Consider the following 27942-nt stretch of genomic DNA (forward strand, 5'->3'; position numbering starts at 1 on the left):
TATGCTACGCAATAGTTAAAATTCACTTTATTTGAAGATTTGTTGACCGTCCATACAATTAAAATACCATTTGTCTGTATAGCTTGAGTAATAATGGTTATGATCTAGCAATGAACTGCATCACAGAATCTCTGCTAAATGTATGAGCAACAGGCAGGTGTATTCACAATAATGTAGTGCTTTTTATTAAAAAACAAACAAACAAACAAAACAAAACAAATAGAATATAAAACAAAAAAAGTAAAAACCGACAGCATTTTCATGACTTTATAATTACAAACTTTTGAACCAGAGTGGAAGAAGTTTCGACAAACTGTACACAACATCACAAAATGCCTGCCAGTCTGTCCATATACAATGCTTGCATCTTATTTTGTGATTGTCTAAAAATAACTAAACAAATCACACAAAAACACACAAATACAAGAAATACAAGCATTATATTTATGACCGCTATCACAAAAACGGACCAATCTTTTTTCATTCGAAGGAAAAAAATAATTAAAAAATTAAAAAGGAGATTAAGAACATGATATTGGGTGGACAGCTTCTTTTTTTCTGTCGCCTTCCAAAATATCATTTTACATTTTTATGTTGGTTTGTTTTTTTAGTGTTCAACACTTTGCAGCAAAAAACGAGGAACAATATATCTTTTTCTCCTCAAAAGTAATAATAATTATAATAACGTTAATATTATTCTTACAGTGACAGGTGCCAGGTAAGGGGGTCACTGGGATGTCCCCTTCAACAAAGTCCATCAGACGACATTCCTCCCTCTTGAAATGCACAAAATTCATGTGTTTGGGGAACAAGATTTCCTTTTGCGTCAGAAATTTGCTGTGATTATTAATCAATATATCTGCCACATTCTCGAACGCTTCTGAAGTTACGCATGACAGTTCTGTCAATACAAATCATGTTATAATCGTAAGAATGTTAATAATAATAATAATAATAATAACAATAATACATATAGGGTTGAATCCTGTACAATACAATACACAAAATCCATTATCAAGATATTGCTTTTGGAGACATCTCTCACATTTTCCCATCTGTATATATACATAGCTTGGCACTATACAAATTTCTTATCTTTCAATGTCAGCTTGTTTTGTTTTTTGAAGGGGTCCATAAAAGGTGTGGAAATACTCATCTCTCATAGCGAATGCATTAAGGGCAAAAATCTCATTACAATTTTATAAACATTCTCCATGGCAACCTGAAAAGCCTTAAAAAAGAAAAGAAAAACAAAAAGAACATCAAAACCTCGAGCCCCCCGACCTGTTCCTACCAAGCCACTCACAAAAATATGACATCACATGATACAATAAGTTCTTGTGATCGTGAATTTACCGGTTTATTAACTGCTGTCAAGCCCTTAAGTTGCTTCCTCTTTCATGTTTATTTTACCAGAATGGGCTCACACGCACACACATGCACGCTCACAAACACCACACAGAATCTCACACGCCACCATAAACAAGAGCTCAAGACCATGGCATTCTATAAGGCGTTATATAAAGCCAGCGAGCCTCCACTGCTAAACTATGTTTTTGAGCTGGTGTATTAAATACTTTTTAAAAAGGAGCGAGCTGGCAGCCACTCTAACCAATCACAATGCCCACGATAACAGAAGCGAAACATTCCATCCCCGAGCTCACGAACATGGATCCGCCGTCGTGCTCCATTCCTAACGTAATTACAGTATAACAAAAACAGAAGGTAATATACTTGTTTTGCTTTATCATACAGCATTGATCAATACTGCGTAAATGTTGTTAGTGTTTGTCTTAACCGTACATCTCCAGGAGCGAATGATGTCCGTGTTGTTAAAAGTGCAGTTAGCCAACGTTCCCTCTCTCCTCTCAGTCTATGGGCAGTGTGTGTGTGCGCTACACTGCACCTCCTATGTCGCTCCTATTTCGGTTTATTTCCTCGGATTTTCTAGGTTGAACTCAAGTCTTTCCCGCTATGGGCCTCAAGGGGGCGCCGGACTCCCATTTTCCACTTGCAACCAAATCTGAAGGTTAAAGGTCAACTATAGTACCACACGCTTCTTTAAAAAATAGACTTTCGACAATGCTTAGTCTTAGAACTCGTGTTGAAAGTTCGTCTGCGACAATTCAAATTTTTCTTCCTATGTTTGACACTTGCAGTGTACTTCTGTTACGCATTAAGGTGATGTCTCTCGTGCGTGTCCGCAGTACATCAGGCTAGGGCTGGTCTGAAGGGCTTAAATAGAAACGGGAGAGTTTGTGCCCTTGATGTCGCAACCCTCAACCTTTTTCCCCTCTTTCAGGTGTTGTGCATTTCTGCACCTTTATCCTCTTCTTCATCTTTTCTGCACATGTGCTCAGCAGAAAACGAAGTCTGCATTACTTCCTGCAAATAAACTCGCTCAAACCAAGCGTCCGTCTCCGGAGGCGACGACCAGAGCCTTCCTCGAGAAGATACGTCACGTCTATGGCTGCAGGGGAGATTGAAATAAAGAAATGAATTAATTTCTAACCTGTGGGCGAGAGCCGGTGGCATTCCTAATGGATGTAGATGGGACCATTGCGAATGAATGATACGTATAAAACATAATAAATACATTTTTAAAAATGTTTTTATTATACAAATAGCCTTAAATATTAAGTCAATTAATAAAGAAATAATAAATGAATGAATATATAATTATTCAAATATTTTTAAAGTTAAGAATAGCCTATAAAAAATGAATGAAGAAATATATTGAAGAAATAATTATTTATAATATTTATAATATATTATATAATATTTTTTAGTGATTTAAAAAAATAGTATACGAATAATAAGTTAATAAATAAATTAAAGGAATAATAAATTAAATGATTGTTTATAAATAAATACATAAATACATATTTATGTCAAATATTTTAGCCTATGAACTTTATATAAAACACTAACTTTCACATACTGCTGAATGACAAACACATTTCAACAAATCTATTCTTGCAACCTACTGAACTATGATAAACAGATGTTTACATAAATCCTATAGCGTTCCGCATCAGTTTTACATTAAATACTAAATGAACATAGGTCTCATTACCTACAACACCACTTTCATTCTTTAGCTCTTACCGTTCTTGCTAGGCGTTCGGTGCAGCAGGTCGAGCAGAATCTTGTTCAGTCTCTCTCTCTGCGCTTCCCTTTTTCCCAAAACAGATGGATGAAGAGGTGAAGAGGAGAGCGAGGAACAAAATGGGACGTCCAACATGTCTTGCCCTCCTCCTCTCTCCTGGGAGCCCTCGTCCATCTCTCTCCTCTCCTCACCCTCCTCCTCTTCCTCCACATCTTCGGTTTCCCCGCCCGTCCTCCGTTCCTCTGAGGTGGACACCTGTGGGATGGCGGTGCTGGTGTCCTCCTGGTTGGTGTCTATTTCTTCCTCTACTCTTTCTATGTCCTCGTCACCGTCCTTCGAGAAGGCGACAGAGAGGCGGTCACATGATGCGCTGGGTGAGGGGTCTTCATCGCAGGCAGTTGCACCTTTGGGTCGCTCACTCTTCCAGGCAGAGCGCCCGCCGTTCCGTTTGTAGTTGTCTGGCACATAATGAGGCTAAAAAGTGAGATTTGAAACACATTATACACTGTTAGTTGGTGACATACTGTGGCACAGAATCTTTTACCACTACGTTTGTAGTAGTGGTGGGCATAGATTAATTTTTTAATCTAGATTAATCTAGATTAATTCCAAGATTAATCTAGATTAATCTAGATTAAAATGGCTCATTTGAATTCTGCCGAAGGCATTCAGAATATGTGTGCTACCCAAATAATGACTAAAAGTAAGTCTTTGAGAACGGGTTTCTCAAGCCAGGTGGCGCATTAGACCAGGGGCTCATCTCCTGTTTCCAAAATGCATCACAAACTGCTTGAGAAAGCTGTTCTACTATGATAATTGGTGATGAAAATTAAATTATGTTCAATAAGATGAACTTGTGTTTACTTCCGCATTAGCTAAGGGATGATTTCCGTTTAGGTGGTACTTGAGACTGGAAGAGCTCCTACAGTACATTTACATTTAGTCATTTAGCAGACGCGTTTTATCCAAAGAGATTTACAAAGAGTGAGGGAGCAACATGCGATATGTCATACAGGAGCCATAATACATTATATCTCAATACAAAGTTACTGGTTTCAACTAAAGCTAGATCACTACCTGTTGAGAGAAAGTGTTTTTTTTAAACCAATTCCGCATTGCACAAGGTGCAAACAACCTTAGTCTTGTCGATGTTTCTATTGGGAAGCTTCTTAAAAATTAATATTCCCTGAAGCAAACCCGGCGGCTTCATAGCATGCTAGCACGTCACGTTTGATGCGGTAACGCACTAACACAAAGTAACGTTATGTTGTGTTCAGACCAAACGCGAATGGCGCCTCAAGCGCGAGTGATTTATATGTTAATGAAAAGAGCCAATAGACCTACTTGCTGCGCGAATCGCGCGAATGAAGCCCTGGTTATGAGATGATGAGGTGGCTTCTGCTTCCGCGAATCACGCGAGTTGAAAAATCTCGTTCTCGCCCCGTACAGTGCAGTTAAGATGGTATACATCCGCGCTAAACTACCAAGGTGAAAGTCATCATAGCTTGCGTAGTATAGACCCAGCTCCCAACCCAACTTTGAGAATAGATTAACGGCGACATTTTTTTTAACGCGCGATAATAGTCTCACTGCCGTTAACGGCCCACCACTAGTTTGTAGCAAATTTATAGTAAAGCACTTGTGAAAGAGGAACACTCGGCTTGGAAATGAACATTGGGTTTCAAAAATAGAATCCTCCAGTACTCACTGAGAAGTCTCTCTTGGGTGCGAGTCTCTTGGGAAAGTGGTTGAAGGCGTAGGTCTTGGTGCACACTGGGTAACGGTTGCGGTGGATCTTGTAAAACAGGTGTGCTGATTTATCCAGTCGGTAGTCACAGATGTAAACATCTTGTTCCTTTACACCTTTCGGCCGACCTACATTAAACAGAGAACGGAAACGTTAGTAAGCACATTCAGTCATTTGGCAGACACGTTTACATAAAGTTACAGATTTTATCGGCACGTATGTTTCCTTAGAATTGAACCCATTCAGTGTGCTGGTACAGAATTTTCCAGGTCATGTTGATGTTGAGGAGCTATGGGTCTGTTTGTCTGTTGTATATGTAAACATCTCACCCTTGCAGAAGGTATACAGGTCCAATACACAGCACGTTCCCACCACCGCCTCCAGCGGTATGATCTCATAAAGCGGTACACGGAACAATTCGTTGTGATAGAAACGGCGAGAAGGGGAGTGATGCGTCTCATGGGGACGGAAGTAGTGATGACCAAAGGCAAACCTTTCACCTCTATAAAAAATATATCAACAAATCAGTGTGTCATACCAAAGAGCCGATATAGAAGACACATTAATACTGCAGTTATGATGACAGCTATAAGTGTCAAATCTGAATGGCACTTTTATATTAAAGGGAGAGTTCACCTTCAAAATGAACATTCTGATATTATTAACATGCCCTCTTGTTGTTGAAAACTTGTATGACTTTCTTTATTCTGCAGAACACAAAAGAAGATATTTTGAAAAATGTTTGTTAAAAAAAACCGTTGGTCCGCATTGACTTGCATTGGTTTTGTGTCCATACAATAGAAGTCAATGGGGACTGACGTTTTTTCCCCAAAAAAATTTTGTGTTTTGCATAAGAAGAAAGCATCTAACCGGTTTAAAATGACAAGAGGGTGAGTGAATGACTGAACTATTTAAATGGGTGAACTATTCCTTTAAATTTGGCAAAAAAATGAATTGATACCCCCACCAAGCATCGAGGTTAGCATTTTGTATGTAAGCGAGAATGTTGCTTGTATATAAGAAACAAATCCTACTTTTCATTTTTCCAGAGTTTCTCAATACGGAAGATGTCGAGTTTGTCTCTGTTTATGTGAGACAGGAGACGATACGACTGCCGCACCGGCTGGCCTTCTGGTGTTCGTCTGCTGTCTCTCATGAGGTACACACAGTCACCTGCAATGCAACAGATGATAAACAACCAAAAATAAACATATATATAAAACAGACATCTTGAAGTCTAAAAACAACATCATTTAGTCTTCAACAGGAACACACACCCTGATGTAAAAGCAATTCATCCCGGAGGAGACATATATAGTAGATGGATCCTGATTGGGCGTAGCTGGGCTGTGGGACCATCGGGACCTCCTGTTGAATCATGACAGGAAACGCATTAGAAACAAACTGAAAAAAACTGGGTGAAGGGCTTACACAGACTTAAAGGTCTCATACCCTGTCCACCGGGCGAGGGTCACACTGCTCACAGAGATAATGCTCCACCTCGGCCTCTACACGCATACAATCACAATGCTGCCACACCTTAAACAAAGACACAGATAGATGGAAACATGAGTTGGTTGTGAATTTCACGGTGGCAAAAACAGACTTTAAAACAGCGTCCTAGTTTTGAGTCCATGTTTAATATTTAAATGAGTTTGTTGATATATCTTATTGAAACAGGAAGTTTATATTTACAGTCCACTCACCATGCATTTCTCACACTGGATCATAAGCCCCTCGTCTTTGTACATGCCACAGATACAACGGATAATGTCGTCGTCTTTGTCGTGGCTGCACCCTCCTTCATGGTGGTGATGGTGGGCGTGGTCTCTCTCCAGCGAATCAGAGCTGTCGGCTTCGCTGGCCGTCTCACCCACAATCTCGTCGATCTGTACGGCGGCTTCATGACGCGCACCATAGTACGCTTTCCGTAACCGGCATACATCACGACCGGTAGCCGACTTGCGGCCGTAATATTTCTGTACAGGCAGAAATTAGTTTGCAGATGTGAAATAAACTGGGGGAAATATTACTTGATACTTCTATGCAGAACACAAGCTAATAGCAGAGTATTAACTTGTCTTGATCAACTTAAATTACAGACTTAAAAATGAAATAACAGGACTAACCTCAGCATTGCGAAACACTTTGAGCATGTCCGTGTCAAAGGCCTCGACGGTTTTGTAGTGTCCGGTGAGAATCTGCTTCTCTATGGTACTGAGATCTAATGGATCTGTGACCTTCTCGTAATACTGCGAGTTTCTGAAAATGCACAAGAACATAACAGAAGGTTTTTGTTAAAGTCAAGCGTTGTCATGATGGGTTAAGATTTGTAACACACATCTAACTGTTACCATCCTCACTATCAAAGCATTTGCAACTGGTTTTGCTAAACTGTTTACTTATTCAAACAGTAAATCTTCACTCACCTCTTTCGAGAAGGCAGGTTAAGCAGCGGAGCAGCAAGAGTCTGACCAGATGAATCTTGAAAGATTCATCAAGAAAAACAAATGAGAGTCAAAAACAGCGTTATAAAACATTCAACTAAGTTGACATCCTTTTTGCAGATTTGTACAAGCTTAACTAAATTATTTTAAATATTTCATGTTTTGGGGGGAATTTATCCAAAAGATAAATAAAGTTAACCTCTCACTACATGTATCATATATTGCCAGTGTCGTTCTGAAACCTCGAGGTCCAATTCGCTGTTTCTCAGAAAATAGGAAAAAACACTGTACCTTTTAAATGATAATAAAAACTGTATTGTCGAAGTTGACAAGCACTTTTTAATAGCTTTTATTGGTTAGGTATTCCCAGTGACAAACATAAAGGGGGTCTAAGAATAATGATTCATGGCAAAAATAAAGAGCTACGAGGCTTCAGAAGAACAGCAGCGATACTTTTTTTAAACTTATAATTTAGATATTTCATATGTAAATTACAGGGTCTGTGCTTACCCTTGTAGCTCATGATCATGTCACAGATTTCTTTGAATATGTGCGCCAGACGGGCCGTGCGTGTAACCTCTGTGTTCTCCTCGGCAGCCGCGAGCCTGCGTGTGCGCACGGAGCGCGAGGTCTGCAGCGCCGAGAACTGTGTCAAAAAAACATCTGGAAAAACAAGACATGCAATGTTAATCATGCCAACACTTTCAAGAGTCAAACTGAAGAAATGGTCGACTGAAGAGAAACACATGACCACACACCTGATTTGATGTTGCCGTCATCCCGGATGACTCCTCCCCAGCGTGTGTAGAGAGACAGACCGCTGTTTTCTTTCTCTCGCTCTCTATCTCCCTCTTTTTTCAGTAGCTCCTGCTTCTCTCGCATCTTCTCCCAGTTTCGCAGGAGGAACACTCGATGTTTCAGTACGAAGTTCCTGTATTAAGCCAAAATCAAGACGAGTGGATGACTGGTTAGTTATGAGAAAATGGCGAATGTTTCGGAGGAATAAAAACTTTTGAGAGAATAAAATGGATCCTACCTCTCTCTGTTTGACATTGGCTTCATTAAAAGGTGCTGATAAAACTTGCTGCTGTCACTGGACTCTTCCTCCTTAGAGGGTCAAACAAAATGATTTTGAATACATTTGTTGTTGTCAGTAGAAATTAACTATTATTGCACAAACTCTCTCATACCCGTTTTTTCAGTGAGTGTTTGGATTTGCGTTTCTCTTTCAGCCTCCCGAGCCTCTTGGCTCCACCCGCTGCTCCGCCCCCTTTCCCAGGCAGCCCGTTGATTCGTTGGCTCTTGCCGCCAATGATGCCTCTGCAAGCCTCCGAGCCGCACTTGCAGGCTTGCTGCATAGCAACAAGAGAAGAGAATTATCATTTGGCAAGAGACCGAAAATGGCAAAGCAAACACACACCCAGATAAACAAACAGATGTTCGTTTTAAAGATGCAGAACACTTATTTTAAAATAGGGATTTACTAAATAGGTGTTGGCGAATACAATGTCATGTATTCATGTTTAAGCTGCTATCCAATAATATCACGGTGTAAGCAGAGTAGTGATTCATGACTCTACAAACACCAAAACGCTCTAAAACACAGTTGTGTGCACACGTGCACGCTTCAGACAGGCTTGCTGGACAGAAAAAAAAAGCAAAGGTGCCAACGTACCTGTTCTTCAGTGTTGAAAGAGTGGAAGTTGTAGTCATATGTCAGCTCTATTCCACTAGTGATGTCTTTCAGAGCAAACAGACCAATTCGATACACTCCATTAACAGACCTGAGAGAGAGAGACAGAGAGATTTCTTCAACATAGACTTATTGGCAAACACATGAAATCCCTCTAACGCGAATCCTCTCGGCCTTTGCTTAAATATACTGAAGTATCATTGAGTTAAAAGTCTAGACTGAAGCTGACTGAATATGAAACAACCACACTGAGTCTACACTTATGCAGAATGAGGCACATATTTCGGCACAGATGTGGGTGCATATGTGTGCGCTCTAAAAGCTAACCACCGGGCGGCACAGCTGTGTCCTCCACCCTCAAACACATGCATAATAGCCATTCTGTGGGGAGATGGATAATCTACCACAAGGCAGCCAAAATGTCGCACACGCATATGTGTGTGTGTAAAAGAATCAGAGATGGAAGAAATAACAATATTTCTAGGTGATTGTGTAGAATTAAACAGATGTTGGTCAGTGTTCAGTGTTCTAAATCTCGACCACAACCTCTCTCTTTGGTCACACGAGAATGTTTACATTCCGGCTAATTAAACCAACTCATTAGTTTCAACATGGTTTACAGAGCAAAATATTGAAATTCTGTCATCTTTTAATCACCATTGAGTTGTTCCAAATCTGTTTACATTACTTTGTTCTGATGAATACGGAGAAAGATATTTGGAAGAATGCTTGTAACCAAATACTTCTAGGAGACCATTGACTACCATAATAGGAAAAATGACAATGGTAGTCAAAAGTGACCCAGAACTGCTTTCATACATTCCTCAAGATATCTTATTTTGTGTTCAATTAATAAAGCAAGTCTTCCTACTATGGTAGTCAATGGTTGCCGAGAACTGTTTGGTTACCAGCATTCTTCTTAACACTTTCTTGGTGTTTATTAGAACAGAGACATATATTTCGATTTGGAACCACTCGAGGGTGAATAAATGACATAATTTTCATTTTTTGGTAAACTGTTCCTCTAATAATTTAAAATGGCTTGGACCAGAATGAATTTCTATACTAGTTAAGACTGGGTTACGATGGCAAGTCAACCAGTATGGCCTTTTGGTGTAGCAAGCTGGCCAGTCAACTAAAGAAAACCAAACATCCCCTAACATCTAAAACAATCCGTTTGTTGGTCTTTCAGTATGGTTATGAAAGCACAGTCTGATGTTCATAAAACAAAGTCATTGCTTACTCAGTGTTTGTGGTTTTCCACATCCCTGCTGACTTACCGTTAAATATGACCGTTCTGTTACTGATCTCATCGCTAACTGATGGGATTTTATTGGCTTGCACCATATATGACTCATCGCTGGTCTGATTTCACTCACCATTTCTGCATCTCACAGTTGGGCTCGCAACTGTGGTTGACGAAACGGGCCTCGTTGCCCATGCGGTAGCTGTCGATAACCATACCGCTGTCCAGATTCAGACAGTATTGACCACTGTGGGAGAAGTACTGCTCCATCATACGGCTCCTAAACATGGAAAGAGATTATACGCTTAATACAAATAGATTTTTTTGAAAAAGGCTATGAAATGCTTTTTATTGTTTTAGCTTTACAGACTCTTCCTTGAATACTTGGTCAAAGGGATAGTTCACTATCAATCCCGTCATCATTTACTCACCCTCTTGTCATTTCAAACCTGTATGACTTTCTTTGTCACGCAGAACACTAAAAACAGATTTTGAAAAATGTTGGTAAGCGAACAGCACTGGAACCATGTACTTCTATTGTTTGGACTCAAAACCAATGCAAGTGAATGGGGTCCAGTTACCAACATTCTTCAAAATATCTTCTTTTGTGTTCTGTGGAGGGAAGCAAGTCATACAGGTTTGAAATAACAAGAGGGTGACTAAATAATGACAGAATTTAATTTTTTGGGTGAACAGTCACTTTAATGTCAAAACTAGTTATTAAAGGGATACTTCACCCAAAAATGAAAATTCTGTCATCATTTTAAAAATTACAGTAATTTTTCCTACTGTAGGAGTTATTAGCATTCATCCAAATATCTTTCTCAGTGTTCATCAGAAAATAGACATGTATACAGATTTGGAACAATTGGAAGGTGAGTAAATGATGACAGAATTTTCATTTTTGGGTGAAGTATCCCTTTAAAGAAGAGCAAACTATATTGATGCTTACCTGAACTCCTGTTCGCTGACCACCTCTCCCAGGTACTCAATGATGAACTGGCCGGCACGCAGCGTTTCCTTGGTGCGGATGCCCCAGCCCTTCCCCTCGGCCCGGAAGCGCTCGAGACACTGCACCCACTCGTGCTTCTGGATGTGCTGGTTATCACACTGTTCTTTACACGGACACGTGCTCGGAGAACACTCGGCAAAGATCATCCTGATGGAGAGAAGCACACGAGGAACTCACAGGATCTGCAATATGCAAGTCTACAGTATTTGGGCAATGTTAATGTTTTAAATCACACTGTTACCTGTTTAGACAATCCTCCTGACAGCCCTTCTCACAGTGTTCTTCAGGTGCTCTGCAGTTACAGGTGGTGGCTTCGTAGCCAGAGAGTGGCTTAACATCTACATAGACATCTAAAGGGAAAAATATGAATGGGTTACTTCTTAAAGAAATAGTTTCTAACAAGATATTGGCTAAAAAAATTACTTAAAGGAACAGTTCACCCAAAAACGAAAATTCTGTCATTATTTACATCGCCTCTTGTCATTTAAAACCTGTATGTCTTTCTTTCAGCGGGGGTTTCCTTTACCTTTTATTATATGGACACAAAACAAGTCAATTCTTCATCAAAATATACTTTGCGTTCTGCGGATGTAAGTCATACAGCTTTAAGTAAATGATGAGAAATTTTTCATTTTTGGGTGAATTAACCATTTAAAGGCTCATGGGTACTGATTAGATAAATCTCCTTACTGGATCGGATCTTCTTGTAAAGAGGAACATCAGGCCTCTTGTGAAGCTAAAAAGAACAAGAACACGTTTTTGAGCACAAAGATAATGCATTTTCCACACTGTTTGTAGTGTCAGAACCGTCGAAAAGAATTGTAGCCAGGTTACCACAGCATAATAACAAATGCAGCTGTCAAGTAATGTTTAGATGTGGTTCTAAGGAGTTACCTGATCGTGTTTCCAAAGCCACAGGATGTCATAAGGCAGCTGGAAATCGATGCGTTTCTGTCTCAAGTATTTCCCTGAACAAACATGCAAGACAAATTACAGTTATTAATTCAATCTCTTTGTCCTTTAACTACAGGCAGCGCCGTTCCAATATTGAATCAAGTAATCACATCATAACTCATAAACCATAACTAATCAGCATGATAGCCAATGAGGCCATACATAATCAACTGGTTAGGAATGACAAGTCGTACACCGACACAAATCCATTTATATTTGAGGTAGGTGGCAGACGATTTTTTTCCAAAATAACTTACAGTGCATTTTACATTTGATCAGTATGTCGTTCCTGGAAATCAAACCTGTGATACAACGCTCTAGCAATTGAGCTACAAAAACAAAGTAAATTCTTAAAAAAAAAAGCTTCACACTAAAAGTTAAATCCAAGTGTTGCATGATTCTGTAATGCTGAGGTCAAGAATAAGAGACGGACTCACCGACATGAATGGGAGCTGGAAGAAGACCGTACTCATGTTCACCTGGAGTATACTCCAACTTCTCTTTCTTCAGCTGTAGCAGCTGACTGCGAGGACTGATAAGTGAATTTGATATTAATGTTCTTACAAATGCATTATATTACGATGTATAGCATCTGTAAACAGTATATAGTCAAGCCAATGAGTATTACTTGCTCTTTAGAAGACCTGTTTATTCTGAATATTTGTTAATAATTGTAAATACGAGGAATATTTCACCCCAAAATGCTAATTCTGTCATGAATTACTCATCCTCCAGTGGTTTCAAATCTGTATAAATTTCTTTGTTTGGTTGAACACAAAGAAAGATTTTTGGTAGATTGTTAGCAAATGAGATTTCTGGGGCACCATTGACTACCAAAAATAATTATTGTTTATTTTTTCTGTTAAACACAAAAGAAAACGGTTCTGGGCCACCCTTAACAACCATTTAAACGGTATTCAATGGCAGCCCAGATATGTCAGTTGCTAACATTCTTCCAAATATCTGTCTTTGTGTTCAACAGAACAAAGATATTTACACAGATTGTGAGCAACCTGAGGTTGAGTAATTCATGACAATTTTTTTTGGGGCGAACTAACCCTTTAAATGTGGCTTATTGAATCTAGGTATCCTTTTATTCTCTTGCTGTTTAAAAAAACAAAAAGCACTAGAGCCTGTGCATTACAGTAAAGCTATATATCACCACCCCCTATATGTGCTAAAATAATAATAATGCATTATATTTATAGCCCCTTTAACACATCATTTACATACCCTCACGTTATTTCAAATCTGTATGACTTTCTTTAATCTGCAGAACACAAAAGAAGATATTTTGAAGAACGCTGGTAGGCAAACAAAACTGGACTCCATTGACTTACATCTTATGTACACAAAATCGCATTTCTCAAAATATCTTCTTTCGTGTTCCACATAGGAAAGAGTCATATAAAGGTTTTGAATGAAATGAGGGTGAATAAAGAAAAACAGAATTTTAAATTTTTAGGTGAACTATCCCTTTAATAAGTCATAACAATACAAGACAACAATATAATACAGGTCATACAAATAACAACAGAAATTCAACATTACTGAAATAATCAGAAATGAAGACAAATCACATAAACACACACATTGCACATGGTTTATGGTTTTAGTCGAATAGTATTTTTTTCGGATCTGCTTACTCATCTGTCTTGTACACATCAGAGTACAGTCCTGCCTTCTGGAACTTCTTTTTGGGTGGCCTAGCAGGTCTCTTCTCCCGTTGGCTGGTCACTGATGTGTTGGGGGCTTGTTCCACTGAAGTGGGGGCTGGTTGTTCTGGGGTGGGTTGTTCATCAGGTTTTCCCTCAAGAGCACTGCAAAATAAGAGCCAATAAATCAAAAGTTTGCTCTATTGAAAATTCTTAAATGATACTGTACATTCTTTTGTCATATACAGGCTTTGAACGAAATAAGGGTGAATAAACAACGACAGAATTTGTATCAATTACCTGCGAAAACAATGCACTTCCTCCTGTGTCAACCATCCCCTCTGTCCTTCCGTCCTTGGTTTGGGTACCATTTCTTCCTCTCTAGCCTCCCTAGGCCGTTCTTCCTCCTCTTCCACTCTTTCCTCCTCTGCCACCTCTTCTTCATCCTCACCTCCGTCAGGCTCCCGGTCCCAGTGCTTCCGCTTACGTCCCTTTCTGTGCTGACTCTGCACGACTGACTCGATGACGTCGACCACAGTGTCTCCCTCCCAGACCACGCCCCCTCTGTCGGGTCTCCGGTCAAGTGCCGGGTTGTTCTCCGGTTCAGAAGCCTGGGGTGGCGGCGATGGTGGAGGCGAGGGCAGCGGGTACTTTCGTGGACGACCCGGGCCCCTTTTTTTCACCACGTTGTTTCCTGTGCGCGCCTGCCTCTGAAGCTTTTTAGCCCGGAGGATCTTGTTGACGTGGTGCAGGTTGTTTTTGGGAGGGGGCGGGGCTAGTCGGTGGGAAGGGGAGGAGTCCAGACAACACGCAGGCTGGGAGGAAGACGTGGAGGGACTAGCCTGGCGGCTGGAGGGGCGGTGAGCAGCCCCGCTTCCGGACTGGTCAAGAGTGCCGTGAGAAAGGCAAGAAGAAGAGTGAGAGAGAGATAGAGGTGGGTGGTGGTGATGGTGGTGCCTGTGGTGGGGACCCTCGGGACCCTCTGGGACACTAGATTGGCCGCTTCGGTTTTGTGAGCCAGATGCATTTCCTAAAAGATATGTTAATTCAAGTCCATTAGATGAATCCAAAATCAAGTAACATAATAAGCATAATAAAAGTCAATCTTTATTAAATCTATTCAGCTCAACTCCAGGTCAAGTGTTTTGTGTGGAGAGTTATTTGTGTGGCAGATAAAGTTGCTTCCTAAGTAGCATTGCATAATGGTCACTTGTGAGGTTCCATAACAATACAACACTGTCTTAAAAACAAACTTCGAATTAGAATAAATTACAATAACAAGATTGTCTTTAAAGAAACCTATTAGAATAAATTACAGGACCTTGGATACAACTGACCAAACATCACAGACAACAAGAAACTCTCTCTTTAAGTCTTTAAAGGGATAATTTACCCTCATGTCATTTCAAACCTGTATGACTTCATTCTTCCACAGAACACAAAAGAAGATATTTTGAAGAGCATTGGTAACAACTTAGGTCCCCATTAACTTCTTTTGAATGGACACAAAACTACTAAAAAATTCCTTCAAATATCTTCTTTTGTGTTTTAAAGAAGGAAGGGCAATATACTGGTTTTAAACGACATAAGGGTGAGTAAATTATGAGAGAGTTTTTATTTTTAGGTGAACAATCCCTTTAAATGGCTAGAGGGTACGAGGGTAGTATGCACTTGGCCTCTGCCAGCTCTTAAAAGAGTAGTTCACCTTCAAAATAAAAGTTCTGTCATTTACTCACCCCCTTATCATTTCAAACTACTCATTTAAAGTCTTGCTAAATTAATTTTCTTCATGAAAGGAAAGTTTTTTTAGTAGATAAATGGCAGATCGAAGTCTGGGTCATCTTTTCTAATGTAAAAACCTACAACTTAATTTACAATCCAATTCATCCATTTCTCATGATCTCCTACTGGCCTTATTCAAAAGTTGCGGAAAATAACAATCTTACAGATTCAGCAAAAAATCAGCCTGTGTTTGTTGTGCGCAGCAGCCCATTAACTCACTATCATCCATTATCCCTTTAATGAACTTGCTCTCATTTTCAACACAGTCTAGGAGTCTATTATCAGTCAAACGCATCTTTATACATTTAACATGTCAGGTGTTAGATTTTGCGTCATGTCAATCCCAGCGTACATTTCAAGTCTACCAAACTACCTACTACATGTAGGGTCAAGTTTATCCACCATCTCTCATTCATCTTTTTCACTGCCTGTTTGATTCTAGTTTATAACATCATCTTTTCCTTCCAGCCCTTAATCCTCCTTTTAGTCTTTCTCATCATTTTCTCTATCGCTTTTGCCGCTACAGTGAATTAATGGTGCAGTCAATGACCGCTGGATGACCTTGTGTCCTCAACTCTAATCCTGGATTACATACTACACTTTGCCATCTCACTATGGCAAAGATGTGCAAATACAATGACTAAGAAACTTACAGCAAATGTAAATAAAGCACGAAAATAAAAAAGTAAATTGATGCTATTTGCCTTGGGAAGCAGTAGTAATCATTTAAAGAAACACAGGAGATATTACATATTAAAGGAACTAAAAGCTGAATCTTCAACAAATCTTGTGTCAACCACCTCCTAAATCGGTTGTGCAAAGCACTTGTGGTAGAATCAATACCAAACACTGACAAGAAGCTCTGGAAGCTATTCATAAATTTGTGTAATGCACTGAAGCATGTGACGGCCAATAAAATTTCAGTAGAGAATTATGAAGGACGCTAAGGTAGAGCTATATTTGGAGAATGACTACACCTCACTGCATTAACTCTGCAGCCTTCACAATGTCAAATGAAATCTGGGTCACCTCAGGACTTTCAAGCACAGATTTGCATTTACCCTTTTAAGAACCTTTTCGGAACTGAGCGTGCTTATGACTAACAACAACTTCATTACTATAAAACTAGGTTTATTGGTTCATAAGACTTACCCAGCTCTCTCCTCTCTGCAGATGCGGAACGATCCCTTCTCATGGTCCGGTCCATCCGCGGAAGGCTGGAGCTCTCTGAAGTTCCCCCTTTTTTGCCGTGACTCCCTCTGAGGGCGTTCCGAGATAGTGCAGATGCGAACAGGTTGGTGTGGTGGCTGCTCTCAACCTCCTCGATAGGAGAAGTGGGATCTTCCTCCTCGCTCTCTGAGCACTCTGCTGCATTTTGTACATGTCCTTCAGAGAACGGACCAGATCCGGAAAGGGACTGGTTTCTGGAGAGTTTGGAGTAATCCGTACTTTCAGCACTCCCCATCCTGAACCAGGAGTCTACAGGGTGATGTCCCCTGTTCCCACTGGCCAAAGAAAGCCGTGAAGGTCCGAGACATGACATTGAGGCCTCTTTTCGCTTATACCTTTCTGCAGAAGATGAGGAAGAGGAGGAAGGGGAGTTGGCAGATGCAGTTTGTTTGTTAGCATTGGAATCGGCAGAGCCATCTCTACCAAACCGGCATCGTTGAAGAGACTCTACGCTCCCTCGCTCCCCTCGTCCTGCCCCTAAGCCTTCACCTCCTCCACTTCTACCAACAACACCACCATCATCACCCTCCTCTTCTCCACAGCGATCACGATGCTTATGCCTATGCTTATGCTTGTGGTGCCAGCCAAATGAGAGCTCAGATGACATGGCAGGATAGAGAACTGAGGAGCGACCTCCACCTAAGTACTCCTGCCTGAGCAGCTTATGTTTCTTCTTGTGAAATTTGGAAGGGTTAAGAAGAAGGTGAGATGGGTGATGATGGACATAAGTAGGGGGCGGAGGTGGAGCGAAGGAAGGTGGGTGCACATGGTGTGACGGGCCAGAGTGGGAAGCCTGATGGTGGGGATGTGGGTAAAGGGCATTTGCTGGAGTATAACCACGATAGTAGCCAAGTCCCAGCGGGGCAGATGAGTATGGGACACCATATGAGGGGTGATAGAAACCTCCACTTGATAGTGGAAAGCCTAACCCAGGTACAAAAGGTACCTCTGACATGGATTCTCTGAGCTTGGGTGGCCGCCCTCTTTTTTTTTTAAGATCAGGCTTACGGACATAATGAAGGGAATCGCATGGGTAGGCTGGGTGAGGCGAGTAATACCCGCTAAAATTGATTCTGAAGATGGTGGGCAAGAGGTCTCTATGTAAATAGTGATGGGGTGGGGGATTGGTTCCACCCCCAAGTGTGCTATTGGCTCTGGCACCGCCCAACCCAGACCCACGACCAGGGCCTGCACCCAGACCCAAGCTGCTACCTAAACGAAGGGCAGGTGTGCGATGAGCGATTCGAACATCACTGAGGCGCACACAGATCTCATCTAAATCAGCCAAGAAATCTGGGTCCTGCCGCCGCGAACGCAGCTGCAAGTATTTCTTCTTTCGCTTGCGTTTTTGCCTTTTTAGTTTGTCATAGCTAGGGCAGCTGTGGGCACGACGTTTGCACTTATGTTTGTGCTTCTCTTTATGTCCAACCAATGAAGAAGATGGAGCGGCTGGGTGGGGTCTTCTTGGGTCAGGTGATGCTCTTGCGCCAAGTGGGGAGGGTGTGGGTGAAGGACGATCTAAAAGAACTAAAGATGAGTGCCTCTTTCTACCTCTGGAGGAGAGTCCTACTCCCATGGCTGAACCCATGACGCCGGGCATTAGGAGCCCGCTTGCCATACCCTGTTGGACTCCAACACCGGCTAAACCACTGGCACTACCTGCCTTTTCTCCACGGTCCGAGGTGCTGTTGTTGTCAGTTCCAATCCCACTGTCACTGGGTACCGTCTCTTCACTGTGTGATTCACTGACTGGAGAAGGTGTAGCTTCCTTGAGCTCACTAAGAGAGCGGGAGAGGTGGGCAATAATGGCCTTGGGGGAGAAAACTTGCGATAATGGTAGTGCTGTCTGTAGTGGTGGTGGTGATGGTGGTAGCCACGGCATGATGATTTCTTTTGAGATGGATGTGCTGTGGATGATGTGGGGCTTGCCATAGTACGAGCAGAGGGGGCTGAAAAAGTCGGTGGGGGAAATGAGAACGTGTGGTGGCCCTGATGGGAATGGCTGAAGTGTGGGTGGGAGGAAAAGTGCACCGAACCGGGCTCAACAAAGCTAGCATCGCTAATGGGACTTTGCCCCCCACTTGACTGTGAGAGCGATGGAGAGGGGAACACCTCAGATTGGGGTAGCTGGTGTTGCTGGTTTTGTAAGGCCTGTGACTGGTGAAGATGGTGAGGGGAGGATGTGTTTGGGGACAAGAAAGGTTCTGGCGGAGGTGTAGGGGCACCTATGGAGAGATTAGCTGATGTTTTAGGTTTACGACCCCTTCTTTTACCCATATATATCGTTCCCTTTTTGCTAACATTGATCTGAGGCCCCAATTTGCCCCCAAACGTAGCAGCAAGTGATGAAAGAGACTGTGTTGTATTAGCCACGGGCCCTGGCCCTCCACTGCTTTTGGGGCTATCCTGCTCAGTAGTTCCTGAGCCTGATCCGAGCAATATTTGGTTGAGGAGCCTTTTACGTTTCACTGTCTTCATTTTATTGATTTTGCCTATGATGGACTTCATTATGAGCTGCCCATTGCCTTTGTGACGAAAAACTTTATCACCTGCTGAAGCGTCCCCTGACTCAGGAGCGAGTGTGGGTGGCTGGGTTTCTTGTGGAAGGTTTGGAGGCAAGCGTTTGGGTCTACCTCGTTTCCTAGGCATGGGTTTAGGTGGATTTAAATCCACTTCAGGGTGCAAAACAGGCGGGTCCTGCTCTTCTTTAGATTTTAGTATTGAGTACACTTTTGAGGGTGGCAGTTTGTTTGGGGGGCGGCCACGAGCAGGCGCATCCAACCGAGGCATTTTGGACTTGGGACGCCCTCTCTTCTTGGGTGGGTGTTCAAAAAGTTGCGAAACTACAGGGGGAATACGATTGGAATTGGGAGGCCGCCCCACGGGCCGTCGAATAGGTGATGAGGGGACAAAGCCTGAGGACATTGGTGCGGTGGGTTTCAGGTGGTTAAGAACATCTTCTTGTAACGGCCTCTGAGTGCGATTGACCACCTTAGTCCACCGGGGTCGTCGCCCCCGCCGCTTCTTAAGGGGTTTAGAATCCTGCTCGGCTGGTGATTCAGGAGATACGTCCTCTGTGTCATCACATAGTGGTGGTGGGCTCCTGCTGGCACCTGAAGTGTAAGGTGAAATAGTGCATTTGGTGGACTCAGCGGGACTTTGTACCCCACTAACATGACTTTCCTGATTAGGACTACGTTTGACTGGGCTTGAGCTCTTGCCCCTCTCAGCTCGAAGAGCAGAGAGGGAACACCTTTCTTTAGCATCCTGTTTCCCTGGCATGGCTGGAGTGGAGCTCCTACTTAAATCTCTGGGACTGTCTCTGTCTTTATCTCTGTCACGTTCTTTGTCTTTCTCTATATACTCCTCAGTCTGAGAGGGGCTTGGTTTTGACCGTGACGTTAGGGAGCTGGCCGAGCTAATGTGAGAGCTTGTATTTCCTATCCTCTCTAAGAAAGAGGATGAAGAGGAAGGTGAGGATAGAGAAGCAGTGGAAGAAGAATGAGGTGGGCAATGCCCAAGACGAGACTGTGATTTCATACCGTTGATGGTTCTGTTGTCAGTGCTATCATTTGTTGTTGTTGTTGTTGCTGTTGTTAAGCGGCTACTGTGAGACAGTGCAGTACTAGTGGTGGTTGTTGTGCTGCTGCTGCTATTTGTGATTCCTTTTGAAAGTCCATCTGATTCCTCTTTCCTTGATGTCCCTGATAATTTCTCCAGGATACTGTCTTTATTTTTGGACCCATATGGGCGACCTGGGGGCCGTGAAACAGGCTGAGGTGGAGAAAGGTGCCCCGCCCTGGAATAGGTGTTCCTATTGGCCATAGCCCGTTCAGGGCGCTGAAGATTAGAAATCAAGGGTGGCGAACTACTGGGTGGTGGAGCTGGTGACACCTTCCGGACTTTCGGTTTAGGGCACTTTGTAGGCGGACATGTAGCAATGAGCTGAGCAAGTTTCTCTGTGACGGTAGGGGCACCCCAGGCTGACACTCCTTTATCTTGCTCCTTTTGTCCATCAGCATAAATGTATTGAGTTTTTAAGATCCCATCTGTTTTGGGGTCCTGTGGTGACTGTGTGGTTGGGGACACCATTGGTGATGTGACGGTGGCAGGGTTGGTTTGTGGAAGGTGGCTTTTCTTTCCAGAGGAGTGCGATTTGCTTTCTGTTATGGGGCGATGAAGGTTCAGGGGTCTCTCTGAAGAGGCGGGAGATTTTACATCACCCTTTCTATCAGATTTACAGGCAAGTTTAGGAGGACCCTGAAACAAGAGAAAAAAATGCACATGAGCCACAGGTACACAGTAAATCAGGAAACAAAATATAATGAATTACTGCACACTCTGGGTCACACAATAAAAGAGGTTAAATCGTAACCATTCGTAAAATTTAGTTAATACAAAATATGCAATGCAATAAATTACTTGAAACTACTTATAAGAAATTTCTTATAATATACATCAGCAATTAATTTGGGTTAGTATTCATTTCAATATACTGTATACTAAAAATGAAAAAAGTTGTTTAAATGTTAAATTATATTTATTTGTAAAATATTGTACAAGTTACAGCAAAAAAAGAGGAAAAACAACACAAAAGAGCAATAAAATATAGTGTATGAGAGAGCAGGCAAATGCGGGTATTTAAAGGCAGAGAGTGAGAAAGAAAATTTAGGAGGGTCTGCTATATTGTTTATCTGATAAATGCACAATAAGCCTTGCGAAAAGAAAGTGGATGGGATACTTTGACAGTTTGTCTATCCCTTTCAGTCATGGTAAATTGATTTGGGGCTTTTAAACTGATCTGAACTGCATGCCTGTTATTTAAAGTTTCTAATATTTGACAGTTTCTTAAATATTTAGGAAATTTGCACATGCCCGAGCTTACCTTTTTTGCCGGAGCACTTCCATTGACAGGAGTGACTGGGCTGGTGGAAACAGGAGGTGGAATAGAAGGTAAGGGGGATGTAGCGGGCACGCCGGAAGGAGGAGGTGCTCCTCGGTTCACAGTGGGGCTTTTCTCTACTTCTTTTCCACGAGATGGGCTAGAAGTGTGGCCGCTTCCATCAGCGGCTCCAACCGCTCGATTAACACGCCCTCTGCCTCCGCTATGCCTTACAGTAGCTCGGAAAGCAGGCCGACAAACGTAGTTCTCCAGGATCTTAGGAGGCTTCTTCATGCGTTTGGCCTGCAGCCCTATCTTGAGTTTAACGTTGCCCTCAGAAAAACTGGTTTCTTTGACTGAGAAATGTGGGGACTGCTGCTGTGGGTCAGTGGTCCCACTCTCCGGACCACAAGATTCAGTCTGCACCCCATCTCTTGGTTTCTCCCGTTTCTTTTTCTCCTCTTCATCGTCTCTCTTTCCTCCTACTCCCTCTTTGTCACGTTCTGCTGGTTGGGCATTTGCAGGGAGGGGGGGAGGCGTGGAGGACCCCCCCTGCGTCCTCTGATCCATTGGTGATGTTGGGAACAAGGGGGGCTTGAGAGGGACAGGATGTTCTCAGGTATAGTTGAATATAGGATGTCTGTGTAGATGTCAGGTTAAAATTGCAGTAGAGGGGAAGGGGGAGGGGGGCTAGTAGAGGCTGGAAAGAAATCCTTGAATCCCTATGTTGAAACAGTGTCACTTCCCAAGTGCCCAGCCCTCTCACCTTCAAACTGTGGAGATAAAGACAGGGAAGGGGGGATTAAGACCAACAGACAAATGAGCTGCATGTCTGGGACAGCCATAACCTTTAATTTAATTATTAACACAGAATGGCCTTGCAAACATGGATACCATCACAAATACATTATTAAGGTTAGACCGTAAAATAATTAAAGAACATTTCAAATATTGAATATGAATGAATCTGTCAGGTTTTATATTTCAATATTTTTATATTAAAATGCTGCCAGTCGATTTCTTATTGGAGGTCAATAAGCTCCATACAGATCAGTGCAGTAACTGTGATTCTCACTGGTTCTTACATGTCTTGTGACAAAAGACACATATGACAGCTAGTCACAAGAAACACATGAACCAACAAGATTCGAAGTGCCACCACATTTGAATGTACAGTGCTGATCTGTATGTTGCAATGAACATGCGAAGAAAAAGACAATGAAAAAGTACTGAGTGCTAATCTAAGTAATAATGTTTTGTTAACACAAATGTGCTGTTAGCTTCAGAAAAAATGTTTCACATTAACTTCATGTTGAAACCAGTATAAAGTGATAACAGCAGCATTTTAATATAATATAATGCTATAAACTTATGAAATTATTTTCCAGATAAAACACAAATGCTCTTTTATATTGTTGTAAATGTTACATTCTAAAAATCATAATTCACCGGAAAATATGAATAAAACATAATAACATTCTATGTCAAAATTTAACCAATGTTTAGACATGAAGTACACCAAAAAATCTTTATTTTAGTAATTCACTGTTGACCTTAAATGTCATTCAGTTCACAAAAGAGCATCAACTATTTGGAGATTTTGGAATGACTTGGATTATTAAATGAAAATAGAAGCTGTATTTATTTATTTATACTTAATATTCAGATAGCAATCAAAATCCAGGCTTAACTTTAACGAAAAGCTTCTTGCACCCAAAACCGTGTGGAGAACATTTTGGGTTATTGGAAACTTTAAACAGTTAACAAGCAAAATAACAATCCTTTTTACAACGCTTGTAATTAATTAGGTGGCTTTCTAACAAAATTGACTTGGATAATAAAAGACAGAGAATATAAACTTCTCTGGTATTCCTTAAAAAAGTACTGGGGGTTGAGACAAGTAACCTTATGCCCCCCACGCACCTCCAAAACAAAAGGCCACGGAGTAATTTAGTACCACGCAAACCACAGGTGCTTTCTGAGGGTCAGGTCATTGAGAAGCAAGTTAGAGCAGTGACCTCGCCATAAAGGGCCCTCTGGGAGACAGAGGATCCAGTCACCTTTTCAAGCCCTTTATGACTGCCAGTCAGACAAACGAAGACCACCAGCCAGTGAATGAACGACCGAAAAAAAGAGGAGGGGCAGTTTCTCCATGCCCCACCGAGAGCAGCAGTTTAAAGATTATACAAGTCTATTAGGAACGCCTAGGTCATCTGAATGGTACACGGAACGGTTACGGCTGTTTAAGTCTCGGCACGAGGACAAAGCTCCGAGTGCCATTTTACAGAGTGTTGTTTCATTAGCGGTGGTCTTTTATATCGTGTGTCGTTTTGTGTGAAATCACCACAACTATAAACTGCGCTCCAGAACTTGGAGTCCTGCCTTTCTCTCCCCCCTACTCTCACTTCTCCGTGTTTACTACAATTACTCACCCCATTTCTTTTAAACACACCCTCACTCTCCCATCTACCGAATCCAGTTTCGCACGGCGCAACCCAAGTATCACACCTCTCTCGTTCTGCCCGACCTACCCTTTCACCCCGTTCTATCACTCTCTTCTTCCTCACACTCATCCACTTTCTCCGTAACACTCACTTGGAAATCTAGCCGTACAGCGGTCAAACTAGAGTCGTTGTGTTCCTGCTAATCGAAAACACATTTTCTCCGGTGCTCCCTCCCTCCTACTTTTTCCTCGTCCGTCCCTCCCTTAGTGACAATCATTCCCCTATTTCCTCAGCGTTGTGGGTCGTACTCCGCTTCTTGTTACTCTGTAATTCGCTCTCCCGTCCCTCCTCTCTTTAAGGAGAAGATGCCAAAAATAAATGGTACCTTGTATTGTAAAATGGCTGCGGGAAAAGTCTTGGGGGAAGTGGGACGAAGAATCAATGCAAGTGGGCGTTTGTGTGCAGATACACTAACATATTTACATGTATATATTTGGCAGATTTACATTTTATCAGTACAGGTTCTTCCTGGCAAGCGAAATCCATGACACTTCCATTTCAGTTAAGCTTGAGAACCAAAATAAAGTAAAACTATTTATCCAAGAGTATCAGAATGACAAAGTTATTTCTGCTCAAAGTGATAACATCAAAGTGAAACAATCTTACACTATCAACAATCCAAAGATACCAGACAAAACAGTGAAGGCATCTCTTCCTCCTACTTTCACGCTCTTTCAGCACCTGTCACTCCCAACGGTTAAATCGCTGTTTGCTCTGGCAGCCAAAAAATATAAACTACTAGCCCGGTGTATTTACACAGCCTTTCGTCTGCTATAAAATTAGGAACCCTCATTTTTACAACATGCACTCAAAGCCACAACCTCCAGCTAACCAAAACACACAGCAGGACAAATCGAGAGATTTAGTGAATGGGATTTATTAGATAAAATTCACTTAATTGCAAAAACAAGACACAAAGACAAATTCCTGCTCTTCCACTTTTGGGTAATGATAACTTGACTATTATTGGTAACACTTTACAACAACGTTGTATTTGTTAACATTATTCCATAGCACAAACTAGTATCTCTTTTATAGTATTTATCAATCTTAGTTTATGTTGATTCCAGCATGTTCAAAAACATTTTACAATCGAAAGTCGTCGGAGCCGATGGCCTAGTGGGAATTGCTATGGACATGTGCATTTGGCGACCCGAGTTCAATTTCCGTCTCGTGGTCCTTTCCCGAACCCACCCCCTTCTCTCTCCCACTTTGCTTCCTGTCCTCTCGATCACTAAACTCTACAATTAAAGGCAAACGCCAAAAACAAATCTTTAAAAAAAGGTAATATTAATAAATTGAACTGTTATTAGTTAATGCATCATGAACAACTGTTTTGCCCTTAATAAAAGGCGGAAAAACAACATTGTTAGTTCATGTTAGCTAATGCATTTAAAAATGTTAACTAATACAACCTAAAGTAAAAGTAAAGTTCGACCCTTTATTTAAACTCAGCATTTGAAATACAAGATTAATTTGCTCATACTCTAATTTAAATACATGGTCCATTATTGGCACTTAAAAATGTATGAAGGTCATTGCAAAGGAAACAAAGCAACCAGATGGTTTTACATTATATTAGACTAAAAGCTATTTTTGGAACAGCTTTTGACAAACTGGCCCCAAGGTGATTTTTATTGGGGTATATTAAGTCAGTTCCTCCAAAGTTCATACATGTGGCCAAGAAGAGGAATCACTGGTAAACTTTATCACAACGATGTTCAAATAAGATTGACAGCCACTACAAGAAAGCGTATAAATATTTCAAATCAAATCCACTTTTGATAACTAGCTAAACACAATGACAAAATGTTGTTAACTGTATGCTTGCAATGTATCCGTTCATCGTCCATTGATTCGTTTATCTACTAAAACACACTCGCAACTTCGCATCCGACACAAGCAGAAAGGACCACAGAACGATTGAACACTGAGATCCGCTATTAATCTATACTCAGATTTCAAGTTAAAAGCGTCTTAGCTCATTCTTTGAAAACCACAAAATAAATGCCGTCTGAAATCAAGACAATCCAGTCGACTGCGCTCAGTCAGCGGGAGGCGTCGGTTCTGGTTGCCATGACAGCAGTGTCAGAGGTCAAAGGTGACTCAAAGGCTTCAGACAGCTCTTCCTCGTAGCTCTCTAGTGTCTGTGACGTTCACACGTTAAACTACTGATGCCACGCATCGACTGCAATAGGGAAATATTTGCAAGCAAGGGCCCGCGCAATTTGCACGCGCAATGAACCCTTTCGAGTGAGTGAGGTTAACTGAGGATAATACGCAAGCGATTTGAGAGACTTAAAAGTACGTTATCCATTCCAAGGACTGGGTCTGACATGACCTATCCAAAAAGCAATACATATTTTTTTACAATATCCTGCCATTACTACTTCAGTCAACAAACAAAGTGAGTGCGCGTACTATGCGATTGCAGGTGCATTAACTTGATCTATTTTGACAGATTACGTCGTAATAACAAAGCCACTCTCCAAAGCGTTACACACAAACAAGTCGCTGTCATTTGCGGTCTAAATATAGAATACAATCAAGTTTCTCACCTTGATAACGGTCCAGAACTACGCTCACATCCTTTTGCATCAAAATCCTCCCCTTGTACGTAACAGCATGGTCTCCTGGATATTTATCTTCAAATTGCTGATGTGCCAAAAACAAGCAAAAAGGAAAAATCTAGTCAGATTGGCCGAGGAACAGACCGCGGTGTATAATGCATGACAAAGCCTAACAAATATTCGTCGAGTCAGTAGCTCGAGCCACCCTTCACAAATATGCCGTGATGTTATTTATCTGCACGGGGCGCACTGGTCACGGTTTATGATCGTAATCTAGTTAGCATAGCTCGTTAGCAAAGAGCAAACCACAATCTCAACCTCAATCATAACATTGTTCAACCATACGTGCGAAATGCTTACGTTAGTCGACATAACCCCAAAAATAGCAAGTTGGGGGGGGCTGCGACTGTTTACCACCACGGAATGTCAAAACGCCTTTGCGATTTTGAAAGACACATGTCTGTGACCAAGGTAAGTTGGCTAGAACCCCACGTATACAACGTCAACGGCCATTCAATTCACGTCTCCGTGTTTACCACCCCCCAAAGAGCCAAATTTAAAACGGGTCCACCAAAACCCCCCACTCGAACCAAACGACCGATGTGTCCTGACAGGCACATTAGCTGGTGTGTCCAGCTAACCCCCGCGATCCGTCCACACGACTAGTAACGTTAAACGTAACGAAGCAGCCGCTAGTGTGGATTCGCGTAGCAAAGTATTGACCTCACACACGGGCTGCAAATATAAATATGTCAATAACGTAAAAACATAACCAGAACCACCAAAATGAGCGCATTTAAACGCATAACGATCTTCGGGATGAGCCCTCCACGGGTTATTAAAAACACGAACTGTCAACAAAATGGCGGCCGCTGCGTTGAATCAACAGAGGACCCGAAATGGATCTCAAAATTTATTCGCCCTCTCCCTCGTCATCCCTACGGCACTCGTTACCCGTGATATTCCGCTTTGCCGCCCGAATCCCTCTCCGAGTCCACGTTAGTTGAGCTCAGACGGGTCGGAATGGGCCTCTCTCGTAAATCGGGCCTCCATGTCTGCTAAGCCCGTATCGTTTCTGTCAGTACAACACGGGCATTCTCACAGTCAGAGC

The 27942-nt window shown here is 41.8% G+C and overlaps 1 protein-coding gene across 1 annotated transcript; it reads right to left on the reverse strand.

Annotated features, from left to right (window-relative positions):
- Positions 1-27942, reverse strand: ash1l (ash1 (absent, small, or homeotic)-like (Drosophila)). Its single transcript, XM_056741679.1, is given in 28 exon segments — positions 1-2470; positions 3109-3583; positions 4818-4984; positions 5186-5358; positions 5891-6029; positions 6134-6224; positions 6309-6395; positions 6563-6835; positions 6986-7118; positions 7286-7340; positions 7814-7966; positions 8062-8234; positions 8340-8410; positions 8494-8655; positions 8979-9087; positions 10376-10522; positions 11195-11401; positions 11496-11604; positions 11945-11990; positions 12149-12222; positions 12646-12740; positions 13855-14028; positions 14164-14893; positions 16798-18660; positions 18663-21135; positions 21761-22530; positions 26820-26916; positions 27786-27942. Coding segments are annotated over 26 exon segments (8838 nt in total). The 5' UTR covers positions 22328-22530; positions 26820-26916; positions 27786-27942; the 3' UTR covers positions 1-2378.

The sequence above is a fragment of the Triplophysa dalaica genome, chromosome 25, assembly GCF_015846415.1.
Source record: "Triplophysa dalaica isolate WHDGS20190420 chromosome 25, ASM1584641v1, whole genome shotgun sequence".
In the NCBI taxonomy this organism is placed as follows: Eukaryota; Metazoa; Chordata; class Actinopteri; order Cypriniformes; family Nemacheilidae; genus Triplophysa; species Triplophysa dalaica.